This window comes from Hemiscyllium ocellatum, chromosome 8, assembly GCF_020745735.1.
Source record: "Hemiscyllium ocellatum isolate sHemOce1 chromosome 8, sHemOce1.pat.X.cur, whole genome shotgun sequence".
Lineage (NCBI taxonomy): Eukaryota > Metazoa > Chordata > Chondrichthyes > Orectolobiformes > Hemiscylliidae > Hemiscyllium > Hemiscyllium ocellatum.
This window is the reverse complement of record NC_083408.1, coordinates 47837616-47859668: the sequence shown is the minus strand read 5'-3', so window position 1 is coordinate 47859668 and position 22053 is coordinate 47837616. Positions and strand designations below refer to the sequence as shown.

The following is a 22053-nucleotide window of genomic DNA, read 5'->3' as shown; positions in this document are numbered from 1 at the left end:
GGGGAGATTACAATGAGTGGAATTCCTGTTAGTGCTGATACATGTATGGTAAGGTTGTAAGATGGACTGAAGGACTAAACAGACTACACAGAAAGTGCATGTAAGGCTAGTGGTGTAGGAAGCTGAGGGCAGTGCAGAAGTGTTGTGGGTAATAGTGAGAATGGTATAATATAAGTCTTGATGGGAAGTGTGCACAGTGCCACAGATAGAGTTAGTGTGAGGTGCTGGAAGAAGAATGTGGCAGTTATCCTGGCAGAACAGAGAAGATCATTGATCACTTTGCACCCCAGAGATGGCACTGATATGGGTAGCGGCAATTGAACCTCTAGGTCCCTGTTGCTGTATCACAGATCCATCTTTCTCTTCTCAAACATGTTCAAATTCTATAAATCAATGAGCTGGACATACAAATGTCCGAAAGCGAAGCAACAGTATGCTATTTAGCTCCTGGAGCCTTCTTCACCATTCATCAAGGTCATGGTTGACATGATGGAAACCCCAAATCTGTATTCCTACCCACTCTGATCAAGTCACCTCTGCCTTAAATTCATTCAGGATTCTACTTCCACCACATTTTCAGGAAGAAAATTCCAAGACTAATGACTTTCTGAGGGAAATCATTTACCCTCATCTCTGTTTTAAACTGGCAATCCCTTATTTTTAAACATTGACTCTTATTTCTCAATTCTCATATCCTCTCCACCCACCCTGCCAAGGCCCATCAGGATCTTATGCATTTCAGTCAAGTCACATCTTAGTCAACTAAATTGCATTGGATGCAAGCCTAGCTTGCCTGACTTTTCCTCATAAGACAACGGACTCATTCCAGGTATAATTCCGGTAAACCTTTTCTTAAATGCTTCCAAAGTACTTACATACTTACTGAAATAAGATGATCTGGATGTAAGCACACTAGTGCCGTGTATAACTGAAGCAAACTGCAAAACCCCCATTTTGGTTTAAAGTTGCTAAATAAAAAAACTGCATAAAAATCACTAAATATATATTTAACTTATGATTGTCAAGAAAAATACAACTTTAAGATTGTTTGTTACCTTGAGTTGATATGAGAAATTATGATTATTTTTGAACTTATTAAGCAAATGCCATATACAGCCTGTAATGATTGGATTCCCCACAGTGTGGAAACAGGCCCTTCGGCCCAACAAGTCCACACCAACCCTCCGAAAAGCAACTTATCCAGGCCCATTCTCTTACATTCACTCCTGACTAATGCACCTAACACTACAGGCAATTTAGCATGGCCAATTCACCTGACCTGCGCATCTTTGGACTGTGGGAGAAAGCCGGAGCACCGGGAGGAAACCCACGCCACACAGTCAGTTGCCGGAGCGGGGGGGGGGGGGGGGGGAGGAGTTGAACCCGGGTCTCTGTGAGGCAGCAGTACTAACCACTGAGCCAGCGTGCCGACCCGGATCAGTTTGTTACCTTCGCGAGTGTAGTGCTGGAAAAGCACAGCAGGTCAGGCAGCATCCGAGGAGCAGGAGAATCAATGTTTCGGGCACAAGCCCTTTGTCAGGAAATCAATCCCTGAACAGGGGCTTATGCCCAAAACGTTGATTCTCCTACTCCTGGGATGCTGCCTGACCTGCTGCGCTTTTGTAGCGTAGCATTTTCGACTCTAATCCTCAGCATCTGCAGTCCTCACATTCGCCTAGTTTGCTATCTTGTAACAGTGACAAACGTGAAAAGAACACTGATGCACATGTAATGCACTGAAAGATACAACAGTAGAAGAAATAAATTTGAATGATGGAGAGGCAAAAAAATGATAAATATTACTTTGCTGTTTGTTGATTGAAGTTCTGTAGAACTTTATATTGTGCGCGTTGTTGATTAGTTGGTGAAATAATTCACGAATTCCAAAGCAAAACTGCATTTTTTTGGCATATATTCCCCAGTGTTTTCTTTCCTACCCTCTCATGCTTACCGTTTTGCAACTAAAATGGCAGACAGGCCATTTGCTGCCCTCAATCAAGACCGTTCCTGAACTGATTTTGAGAAAATGCATGCTGGCTATGACAATTGATGACATCCCCTCAGTTTCGGTGGCCAAGGACCACATTAGACAAGGAACTGATGGTATAAGTGAGCCAAAAAGAGGGAGCCCACATCCTACATTGGCGTTACTGCACAGCATTCATGAAGAAATATCATTCGCTGTTTCAAATTTCAAAGGTAGCTATTTTCCTTTCCAAGCTCAGAAGTTTGTTTTCCCATTAGCGTCAGATCATTCTGTCATTTCAACACTTCCACGTAGTATTTTTAAAAATACATTGTTAGAATATGTTTGCTACGCATTGAACAACTACAGCATTTACAATATATTTCTGCAAATTGCAAAATGCGAGTTGGAACGTGTATCGTCAATGAAAACAAAACAAATGCGTTTATTAAATATAAGAAATTGAACATTGCCGCTACTCCAGCGCTCAAAGTATCTTTGATTTAAAACGCTCGTCACACTTTTGGACTAAGATAACGTTTAGAAATCAAAACACATTTCAGCTCCCCATGCTATATCAAAGAGTAATTCTTCAAAAGTCCTGCAGCCTGATTTCAAAGTAATCTGCATAAAATAAAAACTGTTAAAAGCAAACGCAAATGGGGTGGGGATTTGTTTGATATTAAATTAGAGGAAAGATGTGAAGTTGCTGGTTTTTGTTTGAAACCACGAACATATGGATCTGTTGTTTTTTTCTCTCTCAACCGCCTGGTTTCACTAGTTGCTGGGTTCGCTCTCTCTCTCTCTTTCTGTGTGCGTGTGTACAGTTGATGCGATCCAACCCCAGTCACATTGAACTCAGCTCCAGTGTGTGTGTGTGTATGTGCAGATAGATCACTGCGCGTTCTCCCTAGGGAGAGACAGAGAGAAAAGCTCCCCATCGCCATTCAGCCTAGCGTGAGGAAGAAGGGGACGGTCTTTGCTCAGAGTGTAGCAGCAGAGCAGTATGTTTTATCAATGAGCCTGTCTCCGGGGGTGGTGGGTGCTGAGGCGGTTCCGCAGTGAGGGAGGGGAAATGAGTGGAGGGATACCACCACTCGGCAAGCTTGGCGTGTGTTGGTCATTGCTTCCGCCCAGATGATTGCACGCCTCCCCCCCCCTTCCCTTCCCTCCCCTCCCCTCCTCCTCTCCTTCCTTCCTCCCTCCCTCCCTCCCCCCTCCTGTCGAGTGAAGGGGAAAAAAATGGAGTGAAAGCGGGGATGGAGAGCCGGAGCCGGAGTGGAGCTACGGCCAGGGGGCCGAGGAAGGGGCAGTGAAGCCGGGGGCTGGCTGGGTGGGAGGGTAAGAGAGAGGATCTGGGGCAGCAGCCCCAGAGGGGTGGCGGGGGGGTGGGGAGGTAGTTGCTAAGCGCCCACCCGCCCCGCCTAGGCTTTAATCTCTGTGTCTGTGTGTGTTTGTGGCTGTAGCTCCCGCGTTCCCTTCCCCTTCCTCCACCCACTCCCCCTTTTCCTCTTCCTTTTCCATGTGGGTCCCGACAGCAGCAGCCGAGCGCCCGGGAGTCACCCTCACAACATGATCACGATGATGTTGTTGCTGCTGCTGCTACCGCCGCCGCCGCCGCTGCTGCTGCCGCCGCCGCTGAGGATTAACGTGGCCATGAACGGAAGCCGCTGAAAGATGAGCGAGGAGGTGAACCCGACCGAGTAAGAAACAAAATTACCCGCCGGGACTCAGGGATTTTACCCTGCCCATCCCCAGCACCCACCCATCCATCCAACCCCCTCCCGCCAGCTACTGATCCTCTCCATCCACCAACAGCCCGCCTGAATCCTTCTCATCCCTACTCCAGCTCCTCTACCCCCACCCGTTTGACACGCCCCCATCCGCTTGCCCCCCTCAAATCACTACCCCATCCTCTCTCCCCAGAATATTTCCCCATCCTCTCTTCCCCCCCCAATCACGCCCCCATCCTCTTCCCCAGATCACTCTCTCATCATCTCCCCCCAGATCATCCCCCATCATCGCCCCCCCAGATCATCCCCCATCATCTCCCCCCCCCAGATCATCCCCCATCATCTCCCCCCCCCAGATCATCCCCCCTCATCTCCCCCCCAGATCATCCCCCATCATCTCCCCCCCAGATCATCCCCCCATCCTCTCTCCGCCACCAAATCACTCCCCCATCCTCTCCCCTTCTTTCAAATCGCTCTCCCATCCTCTCCCCCTCCCCCAAATCACTCCCCCATCCCTCTTCCCCTTCCCTAAATCACTGCCCCATCCTCTCCCCTTCCCCAAATCACTCCCCATCCTCTCCCACTCTCCCAAATCACTTTCCCATCCTATCCCCCAAATCACTCCCCCATCCTATCCCCCAAATCACTCCCCCATCCTATCCCCCAAATCACTCCCCCATCCTATCCCCCAAATCACTCCCCCATCCTATCCCCCCAAATCCCTCCCCACCCCAAATCACTCCACCATCCTCTGTCTCCCAACCAAATTACTCCCCCATCCCCTTTCCCCTATCCTCTCACACACCCCAAAATGACTCCCACCCCTAAATCACTCCCATGCTCCCTCAAATCACAGACCCCCAATCTCTCCCCCTCAATCATGCCCCCCAAGTCACTTGCCACCTAATCACACTCCCATCCACGACCCCAAAATTACCTCCTTTCACCCCAAAATCACTCTCCCAACGTTTTCTCCTCACTGAAATTATTCCTCAATCCTCTCCCTCCTCCATCAGATATTTCCCCTTCCCTTCACCCCTGCACAGCCCAGCAGGGTTATCCTGCCCCTGACAACTCCCATCCCTGCCACCCTTGTGCCCACTTCTGGCCACCACTCTCCCTTCTGCTGCCACCATCATTCTACTCACACCACCTGCTTTGCCACATTGCCACCTCATTCACATACTCCCTGACCCACGTGACCCACACTCCCATCACCCCCTTCATTATCAATCCCATCACTCATCCCTCACACTCCTCCATCTCCCCTCTCCCTCCCATCCACCTCCTCCCCTCTCCCTCCCTCCTCTTCTCCATCTTCCCATCTCTGCTGCTTCCCTGTCTCCCCCTCCCACATCAACATCGCCCGTCTCTCTGTTTCCCCCTCTCCGTGTCTTTTACTCCCCATTCCAGTCTGCACCATCCACCATCTACCCTTCCCCTCCCCTCCCCTCCTGTCTCCCCTCCCCTCCCCTCCCCTCCCCTCCCCTCCCCTCCTGTCTCCCCTCCCCTCCCCTCCTGTCTCCCCTCCCCTCCTGTCTCCCCTCCCCTCCCCTCCCCTCCTGTCTCCCCTCCCCTCCCGTCTCCCCTCCCCTCCCCTCCCCTCCTGTCTCCCCTCCCCTCCCCTCCCCTCGCCCTCCCCTCCCCTCCCCTCCCCTCCCCTCCTGTCGCCCTCCCCTCCCCTCCCCTCCTGTCTCCCCTCCCCTCTCGTCTCCCCTCCCCTCCTGTCTCCCCTCCCCTCCTGTCTCGTCTCCCCTCCCCTCCTGTCTCGTCTCCCCTCCCCTCCTGTCTCGTCTCCCCTCCCCTCCCCTCCATCCCATCTCTGCTCCTGTCTCCCCGTTCCTCTCCCCTTCATCGCCCGTCACGCCCTCCTGTCTCCCTCCCCTTTTCTCCTGTCTCCACTTCCTGTCCTGCCCAATCACCCCCTCACCTCCATGTCGTTCTCCCCTCCCCACCCCTCCTCCACCTCCCCCCTCCCCACCCCTCCTCCACCTCCCCCTCCCCCTCTCCTCAAATCACTCCCCCAGTCTTTTTTCCTTTCTGTCACCCCTCTGTTTTGCTCCCATTCTTCCCATCCCTCCCCCAGTCTTCTTTCCCTCCTGTCATTCCCCCATCTCTTCCCGTATTCCCACTCCCCATATCTCCCCACCGCTGGCTTCCTCACCTGCCCACCCTATCTCTCCCCTGCCACCCTTTCCCCATTTCCCCCCATCTCCCCTTCCATTGTCTCCTTTCACCCACCTTGCTGTGATGTCTTTTTTCCCCCTTTCCCAAAAAAATCCCAAATTTTCTCACTACATAGTTGCTGCAGTTAGTAAAGAAATAATTATTTGCAGATTTCAAAATGTCTTTCATGGTGGACGATAGCAAGTGACTGTACTTAGGATATATCATTATCCATATGTAATATATAAATGGCATGTATATGTTCTACTAAATAGAAAGATGGTGTATATGTACATACCTCCAATATATGATTCTATGTATTTTTATAATATCTGTTCAAATATCATCAAAGTTTAGTGATTTTAACTGAAGACACACAAACAGTGAAACAGAAACGTTTTGGTGTTTTGTTTTCGATTGTTCAGCTTTCAGGGCTCTGTTGTGGTTTTATTTTGCCAGTTTGACATGACTGGAAGATTCTAGATTGGAGCTGAGGCTGTGTCACGCTTTTGGTAGCAGTAAAATGGTTTGTTGCTGTTCCTTGGGGTAGGGGTTAGGGTGAGGAGGTTGGTGATTTGACACCCTGGTGTGAGTAAGAAGTCGGGTGGGGGGGGGGGGGTGTTGGGTCAATGTGGGCTGTGCTCCCTGGAATCTGTTTGGGTTGTACTTTGTGGGGTGGGGGAAGAGAAGAGACAGTGAGGTGTTGGTGCTGTTCAGGCTCGGGAGTGGGGAAGCAAGGAGATGGTGTGGGTGCTGTTCTCAAGGGTTGGGGGGAATGAGGGTTAGAGACAGATGGTTGCTGCTCGGGGCGGGGGGAGCAGTTTGGAAATGGGGTGAGAAACAGAGTGGGTGCAGCACTCCCAAGAGCAGGGGAAATGGGGAATAGACAGTATGGGTGTTGCTCTCCATAATGGTGGGGGAGGGGGAAGAGATGGGTGCTGCTCCCCAGGGTGGGGTGCACACTCTTTGTGTGTGGTTGGTGGGGGTAGGGGAGAAAGAAAGTGGGATAGTGTGGGGGCTGCTCCCCAGGGTGGGATGCAGACTATGCTTGTGTGTAGGGTTGTAGGAGAAAGGGAAGGGGAGAAAGGAGGCGGGATAATGCGGGTGCTGCTCCCCAGAGTGGGGTGTAGATTGTGTTTGTGTGTGTAGGGTTGTGGTGGGGGCGGGAAGGGGAGAAAGGAGGCGGGATAGTGTGGGTGCTGCTCCCCAGGGTGGGATGCAGACTATGTTTGTGTGTAGGGTTGTGGGAGAGAGGGAAGGGGAGAGAAGAGGCGGGATAGTGTGGGTGCTGCTCCCCAGGGTGTGGTGCAGACTGTGTTTGTGTGTGGGGTTGGGGTGGGAGGGGTGCAGTTACCGTGTGCCAGGGTACCTCGGTGGGAGGGGGGCGTGGGGTGTGGCGTGGTGTTGTGGAAGTTAAGAAAAACATTGTGGGTGCTGCTCCCCATGGTTGCGAGGTGAGGAGACGGCCTCGCAACTGCAGGCCAGCGCGGTCAGGGTTTGTTGGAACTAGCGGAGGACGATTGGTGACGAGTTTGTTTAATGAATACGTTCAGTTCCGTTTGATCATTGAGGTGACCGATCCTGCTGATGTTGTCTTTTAAACTGTTCGTATTTACACGCCGTATTTTCATTCATTAACAAAAAAATCACCCAGAATAAACAAACACCTCTCAATTTCCAAAAGCAGGGGGGGGGAAACGGGGCCCCTTTCAGAGGCTGTGCCTACATTACCCGCAGCCCTTGATCTTCAAAGCCGTGCTGCTGCAAACGTTGCTTTGCAGTTGCTGAGAAAATGTTCGCTTGGGAGGTGCGGCCGTCACATGATCGCCTCATTCATAAAATACCTGTTGTCCATTCACAGTGCAGACACTCGCCTCGTACAGAGCGATTAGGAGAAATCAGCATTGGGACATTTTGTTGCCAGATAGTCGCCTGGTTTTCCTTTTCCCTCTGACAATCTAACGTTAGAATGCGTGAACAGCTCTTTGACTGTAGTACCCCGTTTTTCGGTGAATTCTCAGATTTACTAAATTATACATTGTTATTCATTTCTAAAATGTGAAAGTGAAATGAAGCGTCACCATCATGCCTTCTTCAACGCACATCCTTCGTTTGTTGCAGTTTTATTTTAAAAGAAAGCAATTTGTTTGGGAATATAGTGCTTTTATTTCATGTTCTCACTCGGCAAACCTTTTCCTTTTCCCCGCCCGCTCCCCATCTGGTTTGATCACTTCCTTTTCAGGAGGTGCTAAACGCTTTCTGAGACATGGTTCCCAAAGTAGCAACTGGCAAGCAAAATGTTTCTCAGTGCTCTATTTAATTTTATCTATTGTAAGATAGGACGTATCATCGCCAAGCACATTGAACTTTCAGCAAAAAAACAACTTCGACAGTACTTAGAAATCTAAATGTTTTTAATTTTCAGAATCCCGAAATCTTTAGATCAATTTTATTTCCTTTACTAACCTGGCTTAATATGTAGATTAAGAATTCAATGTGGACCTCTATGTCATCAGTGACTCAGCAACAAGAAGTGCAGATAATGTATTATCCGCCAAGCTATTGTTCCTTTAATTGTGCTTTGTAATTGTAGTTTCTGTGTTTGTATTGGCATTGTCAGGAAGAGTTCCATGAGATATTAGTATGATGCTTATGTTTTGACACCACACATATATAGGCCTTGTTCTTACAAACTTCTGAAAATCATAATTGAAGCTTGTAAACTGGATGCTGGTCATTGTAAAGCGAGCTCCTTGTGCATTCACTACCATTTTAGCATGATGAAATAATTTGTGTTGTATCTAGTATTCAAGTAAAGCAGGAGTCTTGTGGTTTTTGGTGCAATCCACTTCTGGTCTTGACACCTAATTGGGGTCTGATTTTGACAAGCCCAGATTGTATTCACTAACTCTGTGTATTCTTCATTATTATGATATAGGAACCACACCATTCATGATCATGAATTATTATTCATATTAAAATATTACTCATGTAACATTATGTCCTCATGATTACATAACATTGCCATGTAAATGACTCATGTAATTATCAAAAAGTTTAAAACATCATCACTTCTAGGATCCTGAATCAAAGTAAAATAAAATAAGTTAAAAATCAGGTAGGAAAAAGTGGGACCAGCAGATGCTGGAGATCAGAGCTGAAAATGTGTTGCTGGAAAAGCGCAGCAGGTCAGGCAGCACCCAAGGAGCAGGAGAATCGACGTTTTGGGCATGAGCCCTTCTTCAGGAATGAGGAAAGGCTAAGATAAACGATAGGAAGGAGGGACTTGGGGGAGGGGCGTTGGAAATGCGATAGGTGGAAGGCGGTTAAGGTGAGGGTGATAAGTCGGAGTGGGGTGGGGGCGGAGAGGTCAGGAAGAAGATTGCAGGTTAGGAAGGTGGTGCCTAGTTCGAGGGTTTGAGTTAAAAATCACACAACACCAGGTTATAGTCCAGGTTATTTGGAAGCACTAGCTTTGGGAGCACTGCTCCTCCATCAGGTGGTTGTGGAGTATAAAACTGTAAGACAGAATTTATAGCAAATCTTACATTGTGATGTAACTGAAATTATATATTGAAAAAAGACCCAGATTGTTTGTTAAATCTCTCATCTTTTAGGGTGAGCATGTGGTTTCAGTTCTTTGATATGTATTCATAAAGAACTGAAACCAACATATTCATTCTAAAAGATGAGAGACTTAGCAAATCCAGGTCTTTTTCAGTATATAATTTCAGTTACATCACACTGTAAACTTTTGCTATAAATTCTGTGCCTTACGATTGTGTCCTCCACAACCACCTGATGGAGGAGCAGTGCTCAGAAAGCTAGTGCTTCCAAGTAAACCTGTTAGACTATAACCTGGTGTTGTGTAATTTTTAATTTTATACACCCCAGAACAGCTCCGGCATCTCCAATTCATAAGGTGTGAGCAGGCTATGATAAATTGGGGAGCATCACTTTAAGGAATGCCAGTGAATAGGCAATGGCGAACATTTAAAGGGTGGCTGGAGGTATAGAGAAGTGCACCTGTCATTCTCTCCTCACCTCCTTCCTGTCTGGCACAAAAATAAAGCAGGAAAGGTGTCCTGACCATGACTAATAAGGGAAATTAATGATTATTAGATCCTTAGATCCATGAAAGGGCTTTCAAAACTGACCAGAAAAAAAACAGTACACCTGAAGATTGAGTGCAATTTAGATTTCAGTAAAGGAGGATAAGGGATTGATGGGGGGGAAATAGAGTACAAAAGTAAGTTTGCGGGGAACATAGCTTTTACAAATTTATGAAGAGATAAAGAAGTGTAAAGACAAGTGTCCCTTACAGTCAGAAACAGAGGAATTTATAATGGGTAACACATATATAATGGCAGACCAATTAAATACATATTTTGGTTCTGTCTTCACTAATGAAGACACATAAAAATGTTGGGAACATGGAGTCTAGTGAGAGCAGCTGAAGGAAATCAGTATTAGGAAATGGTGTTGTGGAAATTGATGGTATTAAAAGCCAATAAAACCCCCAGGCCTGAAAACCCATGTTTCAGAGTAGTAAAGAGAGTGGTTCAAGAAATAATGGATGCATTGGTGATCCATTCGACAGACTCTGGAGCAGTCCCTGTAGACTGGAAGGTAGCTAATGTAATCCCCCCATTTAAAGAAAGATAGAAAGTAAACAGAAATTATAGATTGGTTAGCCTGACATTAGTAGCGGGAAAATTTCTAGAACTCATGTTTAAAGATTTAATAACAGAGCACCTGAAAAATACTGACAAGGATGGGATAGATTCAGCATGAATTTACAAAAGGAAAATCATGCTCGACAAACCTACCGGAATGATGTTGTGAAACTTGGAAGGGTTCAGAAAAGATTTGCAAGGATGTTTCCAGGGTTGGAGGATTTGAGCTATACAGAGAGGTTGAATAAGCTGGAGCTGTTTTCCCTGGAGCACGGAGGCTAAGGGGTGACCTTATAGAGGTTTATAAAATCATTAGGGGCATGGATAAATACACAAGGTCTTATACCTGGGGTCGGGGAGCCCGAGGGGAAAAATTTAAAAGGGACCTAAGGGGCAACTTTTCCATGCAAAGGGTGATGCATGTATGGAATTAACTGCCAGAGGAAGTTGTGGAGGCTGATACAAGTATAACATTTAAAAGGCATCTGAATGTGTATGTGAATAGGAATACTTTAGAGGGATATGGGCCAAGTGCTAGCAAATGGGGATAGAATTTGTTAGGATATCTGGTCGGCATGGATCAGTTGGACTGAAGGATCTGTTTCTGGGCTGTACATCTCTATGACTCTACTGGAACCTTTTGAGGATGTAACTCATAGAGTTGACGAGGGGAAGAAAGTAGATACGGTTTGCTTGGGCTTTCAAAAGGCTTTTTTAAAAAAACAACCCTTGTGAGAATTAGCATGGAAAATTAAAGTGCATTGTATTGGGTGTAATGAACTCAGTTGACCGGATGGCCAGTTTGCGATGCAGAGGGACACCAGCAGCAAGGGTTCAAACTCTGAACCAGCTGAGGTTAGCATAAAGAACTCTCCTTCTCAATCTCTCCCTCACCTGAGATTAGGTGATTGTCCAGTTAAACCATCATCAGTCATCTCTCTGTAATGAGAGGACAGCCCTATGGTCTGATAAAACTATGGCAACTTTAACTTTATTAAAATGTATAGACAACTGGTAGGCAGACAGGAAACAAAAAGTAGGAATGAAGGAGTCTTTTTCCAAATGGCAGGCATCAATTAGTGGAATCTCACAAGGATAAGTGCTTGGACTTCAGCCAGTCACAATAGATATTAATGATTTAGATAGGGAACTAAACGTTATGTCTCCAAGGTTACAGATGATACAAAGCTAGGTGGGAGGGTTAATTGTGAGGAGGATGTAGAAATGCCTCAGATTTGGACAAGTTGAGTGAATGTATAAATGCATGGCAGATAAAGCATAATATGGATAAATGTTGAGGTATCCACTTAAATAGCAAAAACAGGAAGGCAGATTATCTGTATAGTGATAGGTTAGAAAGGGGAGGTACAACAAAACCTGATGTCCTTGTACACCAGTCACTGAAAGTAAGCATTCGGGGGTAGCATCGGTGAGAAAGGCAAATAGTATGTTGGCCTTCAGAGAGAGAGAGAGAGACAGGATTTGAGTGCAGAAGCAAGGACATCTTGCTGCAATTGTACAGGGCCTTTGAGAGACCACACCTGGAGTACTGAATGCAGTTTTGGTCTCCTTAACAGAGGAAGGATGTTCTGGCTATCAAGGGAGTACAACAAAAGTTTACCAGACTGATTCATGTGATGTTGAGAGTGTGGTGCTGGAAACTCTCGACTCTAATAATCTCCAGCATCTGCAGTCCTCACTTTCGCCTGATTCATGTGATGGTAGGGCTAACATATGAAGAGAGAATTGATCATATAGGACTATATTCACTAGAATTTGGAAGAATGGGATGAGGGTGTGGCAATTTTGGAGAAACTCATAAAATTTGAACAGGACTAGACAGCGTAAACTGAGAGTTTATGAGCAGAAAATTACACAAAACCTAATGGTGAACTAATGCTTAGTAGCCATTAGTTTATTTACCAATCCCTTCAATAAGACTATTCATTTTGATAATACTGAGATTGTATGATTTAGATATTTGCATGAATAAAATTTTGAAAACAGGTTATTTCAAATTGATTTTGAAAGTTTGCAACTTCAAACTTTCATATTGCAATTTAAAACTTCATGTTTAAAGAACATGAATTATTATCTTGGATTTGGATGTTCATTTAAAATAGGATGGTATTTACATGAACCAAGGATAAATACTGTTAAAAACATTGGGTAGTTACACACCGACTGTCCTTTCAGACACCATCTGTTCTGAACTTGAAACAAATGGTTTACTGCAGTTCAAAACCGCTTCCCCTGATACCAAATGAATGTGCTGAAATGTTGCAGAGGATATCCGCTTTGAGATATCATCTGTGCACTCTTAGTTCTGACTTTTCTATGAATGTACCCAAATATGCTGAAGGCTCTGTCAGTTCTCAGCAAGTTAACGAACTGTAGAAAGAAATCTTTTCAATAATTTCCTTGTAGTAAGTTCATTCATTTTGATCCTTACATTTTAGCTTAAATATTTGCCTCAAAATATGAGATGGAGTACAGCTTTTAAAATTCAAAAATGCTTGCAGCATTCAGATCATGCATATATCCACATAAGATGCTAACAAAGAAAGTGTCTCATTAGATACATCTATTTAGTGCCATTCACTTAAACAGGAATGATTCTAGCATGACTCATGCCCACAAATAACTCCATCTTGCTGTTTACAAAGATATTACCAGCTTTGGTTTTGTAAATTAGTTCCTAGGAACCATCCCATTGGCCTGACTGCTGAGCCTTCTGCCGGCATTGAGCCCAGTTCCTATTTTAAAATTTAATTCACCACTGTCAGTGCTGCTACTTTTTATGTATAGCCCTTTTAGTTTATGTTTAAATGTTCTATAATAATATATAGTTTGTAGAGAAATTGTAGGTAACATGCTTCCTTAGGAACTCTGATTAATTTGCACTCTTAATGTAAAAGCTAAACTTAAGTTGCAGAGGATATCTGACTAAACAGTGGTAATTTTCCTTTAAATATATACATACAGTACTTTTCCATAATGGGCTTACATATAAAAAAAAGATACAGGAAGCCAATATAGTAAGATTTCCTATTACCCATTTGTTTTTAGAAACTGCTGTTTCATTCGTGCAGGAGATGTCTCAGTAGATTTTTTGGATGATCCAAATTAATTTTTAAGATGTTTTTGAGTAGAGTCAAAATGACGTCTGTGACTCATTCACTGTAGTCTTAGCTGGACTTGATTTGAATACATGTATCTGGAATTCTTTGTGCTAGTAGATCTGTTATCCCACAGCTTAACTTCTGCATAATTTTATGACAGTTATGATCACTTTAAGATTTTCTTGTCTGCTTTAATTTACAAATAAAAGTTAACCCAGCATGTAACTTCTGAACTGCATTTTGCAAAGAGCAAAGAAATAGGGTTAGTGTGTTATCATGACTGCATTTTTGGTATACGAACATTACTATAAATATAGTGTTGGCTGATTCACAAATATAGTGACATAGGCATATATAGTGACTACTGTACCCATATTATAATGGCTGTGCTGTCTTGGGAGGTGCATTTGATATATTGCATTTATTAAATTGCACTGTAGGTGATTGCTGTATGCAAACTGGATTGAACTCATTCATTAAAAGTGTATTAATTAAGCTTGCAAAAATGACAAGATGACTGAAGAATTATTAATCTTATTTTAATCATAACTAACCCAGTGATGCCAATTGTAAAATGTATAAAGTGTAGCTGTGCAATTTCTATATTAAAACAGTGACAACATTGCAAAAGTGCTTCATTATTTATAAAAGTTATGAAAGGCACTATACAGTTGTTCAGCATAGTTTGAAGTTTTGAAATTAGCATTTGTTGCCCATACTTAATCACCCTTGAGAAGATATTGTTGAGCTGACTTCTGAAATTTCTGTAGTCCATGTGAGAGATAGTTAGTTCAAAGAAATATAACAAAAAAAAACGGCATTTATGGAGTGCAGTATATGTTCTACATAATGTAGTCAATGCTATGCAGGTAAGCAAGGCTTCCATAGAGTCATAGAGGTGTACATCATGGAAACAGACCCTTCAGTCCAACCCACCCTTCCCAACCCAATGTAGTCCCACCTGCCAGCACCCGGCCCATTTCCCATCCTATCCCTCAGGATACACTCCAACAACTTGCCCACCACTGAAGTCAGGCTCACTGGTCTATAGTTCCCTGGCTTGTCTTTACCGCCCTTCTTAAACAGTGGCACCACGTTAGCCTACCTCCAGTCTTCCGGCACCTCACCTGTGAATATCGATGATACAAATATCTCAGCAAGAGGCCCAGCAATCACTTCTCTAGATTCCCACAGTGTTCTAGGGTACACCTGATCAAGTCCTGGGGATTTATCCACCTTTACCCATTTGAAGACATTCAGCACTACCTCCTCTGTAATCTGGACATTTTGCAAGATGTCACCATCTATTTCCCTACAGTCTATATCTTCCATATCCTTTTCCACGGTAAATACTGATGCAAAATACTCATTTAGTATCTCCCCCATTTTCTGTGGCTCCACACAAAGGCCGCCTTGCTGATCTATGAGGGGCCCTATGCTCTCCTTAGTTAACCTTTTGTCCTTAATGTATTTGTAAAAACTCTTTGGATTCTCCTTAATTCTATTTGCCAAAGCTATCTCATGTCCAGTTTAGACATGGAAAAGTCTCATTAACAGCAGCGACCAAATAGTTCTGATTTGATGATGTTGGGTGAAGGATATCTATTGGTTCATTAGGACGGCTTCAGTGCACTATTTTCAATAGTATTATGAGATCTTGATGCATCCACTTGAGCAGGCATTGGGACCTTGACTTAATTTGAAAAGCACATTGTCAAATTCATGACCACATAGATTAGATTAGATTCCCTACAGTGTGAAACAGGCCCTTAGGCCCAACTAGTCCACACCGACCCTCTGAAGAGTAACCCACCCAGACCCACTTTCCTCTGACCAATACACCTAATACTACGGGCAGTTTAGAATGGCCAATTCACCTGACCTGCACATTTTTAGACTGTGGTATGAAACCAGAGCACCCGGAGGAAACCCACACAAATACGGGGAGAATGTGCAAACTCCACACAGACAGTAGCCCGAGGCGGGAATTGAACCTGGGACCCTGGTGCAATTTTTTTTAATGGCAATCAAAAGGTCTCCAATAACTTTATTTTTTTCCGGATTTCTACTGAATTTAAATTTCACCATTTCACCAGCGGTGCTAACCACTGAGCCACCATGCCGCCCTTAAATCAGTGCCTACCAAACTTCTCCCCATTGTGACCCTGGGTGAGACATGCAAGACTCATGGGCATGTAAAAGTGTAGCCCTGCCTGCTAGAAAAGAAGCAAAGCTTTCATAACTATAGCTCTACTATAGCCATTGGTTCCTTTAGCTTCTGACACCACTTCAGGTCCTCACCCCAACTTAAGGAAGCACTGGTCTAGATCATGTGTGGTGGTAATATCACCGGTATAGTAATCCAGAACCCGAGGGAAATGGTGAAATTTAAATTCAGTAAAAATCCGGAAAAAAATAAAGTTAGTGGAGACCTTTTGATTGCCATTAAAAAAATGGTTCACTCATTGTTTAGGGAGGGAAATCTGCCATCCTTCCCTGTTCTGGCCTACGTGTGGCTTCCGACCCACATCAATGGGTTGACTCATCTGCCCAATGAGGGATGGGAAATAAATGCTGGCCTCGTCCAAAATGCTCACATTTCATGATCAAATAAGAAAAGAACCCGTGAAGTGGACTTAAATCCATATTTTTCTGACTTAGTCTGTCTAAGTGCTAGCACTTGAACAAGTTGATATTTGGCAAGTTAAACTGAATCAATTCTTTATTATTTGATATGAATTACGGCAAAACTATGCTTACAGACTAAATTTGGTGACAATTTTGGAATTTAAATGCATTCTTGTTTAAGAAACTGTTAACCAGCTGTCCCATGTTTAGCCATGAAACAATTATAATGTCCTCTTTCATTTATAAGAGAATGTTGGATATATCCTGGGGATACCATTGACCAGAACCTCAAATGGACCGGCCAAATAAGTGCTGTGGCTGCAAGAGCAGGATTGAGGCTAGGAACTTTACAATATGTAACTTACCTACTGCCTCCCTAGACTCTATTTGCTACCACAAAACAAAATCAAAAGTGTGATTGAATATTTTCCACTTGCCTGGTTGTGTACAGTTCCAGAATCATTCAAGAAACATAGTACTATACAAAATAGCCCCTTGAATGCTACCACACACACAAACATTCACTCCCTTCACCACTGATGCTTAGCAGCAACAATAGCTACCATTTACAAGAGGCACTGCAGAAATTCACCATGGCTCCAAACCCAAAATCATTACCATCTCAAAGGACAAGGGCAGCAGGTACATGGCAACACCACCTGCAAGTTCCACTCCAAGCTACTCAACATCCCAACTTGGAAATATATCACCATTCCTTCAGTATCGCTGAGGCAAAACCCTGTAATTCATTTCCTAGTTGCATTGTGGGTCTACTTACAACACATGGACGGTAGTGATTCACATTGGCAGTTCGCTGCTACCTTCTCAAGGGCAGTTAGTGATGGACAATAAAAGCTGGTGCAGTGTTAAAGTGTGTTTCATCCTCAATTAAGGGTGTGTCTACTGGTGTTCTTTGGAGAGCCCCACATAGCTATAAGTTGCAGACTGTTCCCTTGCAGATGGCAGCACCTCCAAGACACTCACCATCCTCATTTGGAACTATATCACTGTTCCCACCCTGTCGCTGGGTCAAAATCCTGAAAACTCCCTTCCTGACCATTGCAGGTGCACCTACACTCAAATGAATTGAAACCATTTAGAAAGCTGCTGGCCATCACCACAACAAGATGAGTTGGAGATGGGCAATAAATGCTGGCCTAGCCAGTGAAATCCACATTTCCCAAAATGAATTTTTAAAAAAGCAACTTGTCTCCTTCTCCTTTGTAATCACTCAGGATTGAGGATAACTTGTTTCCCCTACAGTTTGATTGGTTCTGAGGTGGTTTATACTATCCCTAGACTATAACATGTGAGGCAAATTGTGTTTGAAGAGTTTGGTAGATACTTTGTTTCGAGGTTTCTGAATTATATCGTGGTGCCTTGACTTTGCCTGTGCACTTTTCTGGTGAAGTCTCTGTTTGGTATCTAGCTAACTGCACCTTCTCCACTTTGGTCAGTCACAAACCAGGGTCTCCTATTAATTGGTGGGGATGTTTGATCTCTTCAGGGGAATTTAAAGCAGTGTTACTGTTGTCTTCCTGGGAGTCTTCTGTCATGACTGAGTTCTGCCAAGAGCAGTTGCTCCAGGAGTCACATTTCTGACATATGAACAGCCTGTTCTGCCCAAAGTAGCTTGTTTTCAATGATTAGCACCTCAACACTCAGTATGTTGACTTGGGAGAGGGTTGCCTTTCCAGTGGAAATCCAGTGATACAGATAATGATAAAAATCTGTGCAGCAACTTGACACTTGACCCTTCATGAGACCCATCTAAATAGAGCAGCAGTCTGAAAAACATAACAAATGTTCAAATGATATTAGACTATCAAGTACATTCCCTCTAACTTGTCTTGAGCTGTGAGGAGCTCTGAGGCCTATGCACAGCAGCAGCTTCTGGACCAGAATTCAAGGCATCAGCAGGATAATTGGCAGAACCTCGAAGTCACTGCTCAGCATTACCTGTAAAACGTAGAGGAAGCATTGGCTGTCAGTGTGTACCAGTTTCTGTTCTCGCCTGCTACTGTTGCTGCAGTGGCAGCAACTATTTTTGTAACACATGATTGCTTTGCAGTCAGTCCTGTCGGGGTTTTAGGATAAGGGTGTGTCAATTTGCATAGAACACACTGCCAACCAAATGACTGGAGTTGGCAAAGTTGGAGATGGGTTTTCAAAGCAAATGTCATCAAAATTCTTTGGGCACTTTTTATAGCTCATGGGTTGCTCTAATTGAAATATTATAAGGCTGCTCATCTCTAATTGCATAACTCCATAAAATTCAAGAAACAACCTCATTGTACCTTTCAGTGAATCAAGTCACAGAGGACTGCCTTTGGTTTAATCCACTACTTATTACTCTGTCATGACAGTTTGTAGCACCACATGGGCGGCACGGTGGCACAGTGGTTAGCACTGCTGCCTCACAGCGCATGAGACCCGGGTTCAGTTTCCGACTCAGGCGACCGACTGTGTGGAGTTTGCATGTTCTCCCCGTGTCTGCGTGGGTTTCCTCTGGGTGCTCCGGTTTCCTCCCACAGTCCAAAGATGTGCAGTCATGTGAATTGGCCATGCTAAATTGCCTGTAGTGTTAGGTAAGGGTTAAATGTAGGGGTATGGGTGGGTTGCGCTTCGGCGGGTCGGTGTGGACTTGTTGGGCCGAAGGGCCTGTTTCCACACTGTAAGTAATCTAATCTAATCTAATTGTCATTGACATTCTGACAGCGGTCTGGCCTCAAAAAGAGTGTAGGTTTTCTTTTAACATTGCTGTTTTTTTTAGGTCTTATAGGAAAAAAGATATGGTAATCACTAATCAATAAACCAGTGCTATCTGGACGTTTTCACACTGTATGCCACATTTCGAGGTTTGAAAATTATAAGAACAAGGGTGTGATTTTTGGGGAGCTGAGAGGTCGGGGGTGATCATAGCTTTTTTTTTCACAAATTTTGCTTTCCATGGATGCTGTCTGACCCACTGTGATTGCCAGCATCAGTTGTTTTCAATTGAATTTACTTGCTGTTCTATACCAGAAGATGCATTTTCTTTTGTCATACTAAGGAGTCATTTTCAAATGATGAATGCAAGGTATAAAATACGCTGAATCTACTTAAAGAGGCATTCATGTTTTATCTTGAATTGAGCTGTTCTGAATTGAAACCCATCATAAACCTGAATCCAATAAATCTGGTAATTTTTGGATCAGTAGCAGAAAACAATCATGAAATTAACCAAGTTGTAAACTTTTAACTGGATTACTAAAGGGAACTGGTCTGTTTGTGTGTGATTCCATCAGTCATTGTGTTCTTAATTCAATCCACCTTTAGAGCAATTGGTGATGAGCAATAAAGCTGCCTTGCTAGTGCTGCCTACAATAATCTCAAAATCCTTATTCTTAAAAGCATACTTCCCACCTTGCAATGAATCTAAAGATTGTTCAGAACCTAAATCAATGGCAAATCGAGATGAACTGTCTGATCTCAATCCCTGATGATTTCTGGCCAGAGGTTGGATGCTAAAGGAAAAGGTTTGCAGACTGAGCAGAAAGTAACTTCAACTAATTCACCAAATAACTTCTCCGTTGTTTGTTCCATCTGAGATAGTAAAGAATAAAATTATTACCTTCAGAATGGATCTGCTATGATATTGCTGTCCCTACAAATAGAATCACGTGAGTTTAGATCTAGTGTAGATGCTGTCTGCACAGATATGTGATTTGCTCAACTCCCAACAATGAAGAGTAAACTGCAATAGATTAAGTTTGTGAAGTAACCAGTCCAGTGTCATTTGATGTATTAGCTTCTTATATCCAAAGAAACTGAACATAAAAATATCATCTACAATTTAAATTCAGTGTGATCCTAACATGTCCCTTCTGTTCTTTCCCACCCACTACCATATTCTTGTGGGCATCTCATTGATTCTGTACAATATTAACTATCCACAATAACTGACCAAAATACTTGTGGTAAAATAAATGTGCAAAGTATCTAGAATCCTAGTTACTAAATCAAAAATTTTTTGAGTTTCTGATAACAACCAGGGGCAGATTGTAGACTTAATCAATGAAGGTGGCAGTGTGAATTGAGAAAGCTGATGATGAAGGTATTTTTAAAAAGTACTAAAGTGGGATGTGGGTATTGCTGATGTGGGTATTGCTGATTGCCTTTGTTACCCATCCCTAATTGCCCTTAAGAAGGTGGTTCTCAGCTACCTTCTTGAATCATTCTAGTCCATTGGTGTAGGTGCACCAACAATGCTGTTAGAGAGAGAGTTCTCAGATTTTGACAGTGACAATGAATGGACGGTAATTTATCACCAAGTCAAGATGGTGAGTGGATGGGATAGAAATTTGCAAATGCTAGTGTTCCCATGTTTCTGCTGCCCTTGTTCTTTTGGATAGTCGCAGTCACAGGTTTGGGCAATGTTATCGAAGGAGGCTTGTAGATTAGATTACTTACAATGTGGAAACAGGCCCTTCGGCCCAACAAGTCCACACCGATCCGCTGAAGCGCAACCCACCCAGACCCATTCCCTTACACCTAACACTGTGGGCAGTTTAGCATGGCCAATTCACCTAATCTGCACATTTTTGGACTGTGGGAGGAAACCAGAGCACCCAGAAGAAACCCACGCAGACACAGGGACAATGAGCAAACTCCACACAGTCAGTCGCCTGAGGCGGGAATTGAACCCGGGTCTCTGGTGCTGTGAGGCAGCAGTGCTAACCACTGTGCCACCGTGCCACCCCCGATGATACACACTGCTGCTACTGTACATGGGCTGTGGAAGGAGTGAATGTTTAATATATTAGATGTGGTGCCAATCAAGTGGCTGCTTTGTCCTGAAAGGTGTAAAGATTCTTATTGGAGTTGGAGGTACACCCATCCAGGCAAGTGGGGGAAATTCTGACTTGTGCCTTGTACATTGTAGAAAGGCGTTAGGGAAGCAGGAAGTGAGTTATCCACTAAAATTCTTAGCCTCTGACTTGCTGTTTGTGCCATAGTACTTTATGTGGCTAGTCCAGCGCAGTTTTTAGTCAGTTGTAATGCCCAGGATGTTGATACTGAGGGATTCAATGATTTGATTTGCTTTGATTTATTTATTGTGATGTGTATTTTGTTACAAAATACTGTGAAAAGTGTTGTATAGTCTCACCAGTCTCTGGTGCCATCTTAAAACAAACGAAGATAAACCAAAATATAGAATAAAGAAGCAGAAGACTGAAGAAATAAAGAAATAAATGTTCAACTTTACAGTCCTTCTTGTTAAGTGCTCCACAAGAGGCAATGGGCCTGGTGGCCAGGCATGAGTCCCTTGGCCGTGCTGCTACCACTAGAATGAAAGCCGCCGCTGTTCGGCACCATCTTGCCTCCACTGATGTCGTTGCCACTATATGTCCTCACTGGACCTCGCCAGTGTAGATGCTGGCACTGCCAGGTACCACACCAGCCCAAACTCAACTCTGCAGCTGCCATGAGTCCACTTCAGGCCCACCTTGCCGATGCTGCTGATGCTGCAGGGTCTCATACTGGGCCCAAACCTATCTCTGCCGATGCCTCTATGAATCTGCGCTGGAAGCAAACGCCGCCGGCAACCCAAACTTGTCTCTGCTACAGCAGCCATGAGTTGGTGCTAAAACTGCCTCATCAATGCACCTAAACTTCCTGACACTGCTGCCGTGAATACACTCTGGGCCCACATGCCTCCACCAGTGCCGTCGCCATGAACTCCGGGGCTTCTCAACCCAAGGTAAGTAAAATAAAAGAGA

The 22053-nt window shown here is 44.2% G+C and overlaps 1 protein-coding gene across 2 annotated transcripts in view; it reads left to right on the top strand.

Moving 5' to 3' along the window:
* The first annotated feature begins 2848 nt into the window (after positions 1-2848).
* Positions 2849-22053, top strand: part of spred1 (sprouty related EVH1 domain containing 1) — an 87627-nt gene continuing 68422 nt past the window's right edge. Inside the window, exons 1-2 of one of the 2 annotated variants that reach the window (XM_060828920.1) lie at positions 2849-2970; positions 3433-3669. In XM_060828920.1, the coding sequence (XP_060684903.1) occupies positions 3644-3669 (26 nt within the window). In that variant the 5' untranslated portion in view covers positions 2849-2970; positions 3433-3643. Of the gene's footprint in view, positions 2971-3017; positions 3308-3432; positions 3670-22053 lie in introns of those variants that run through there. The other variant, XM_060828921.1, reaches the window with a different exon arrangement.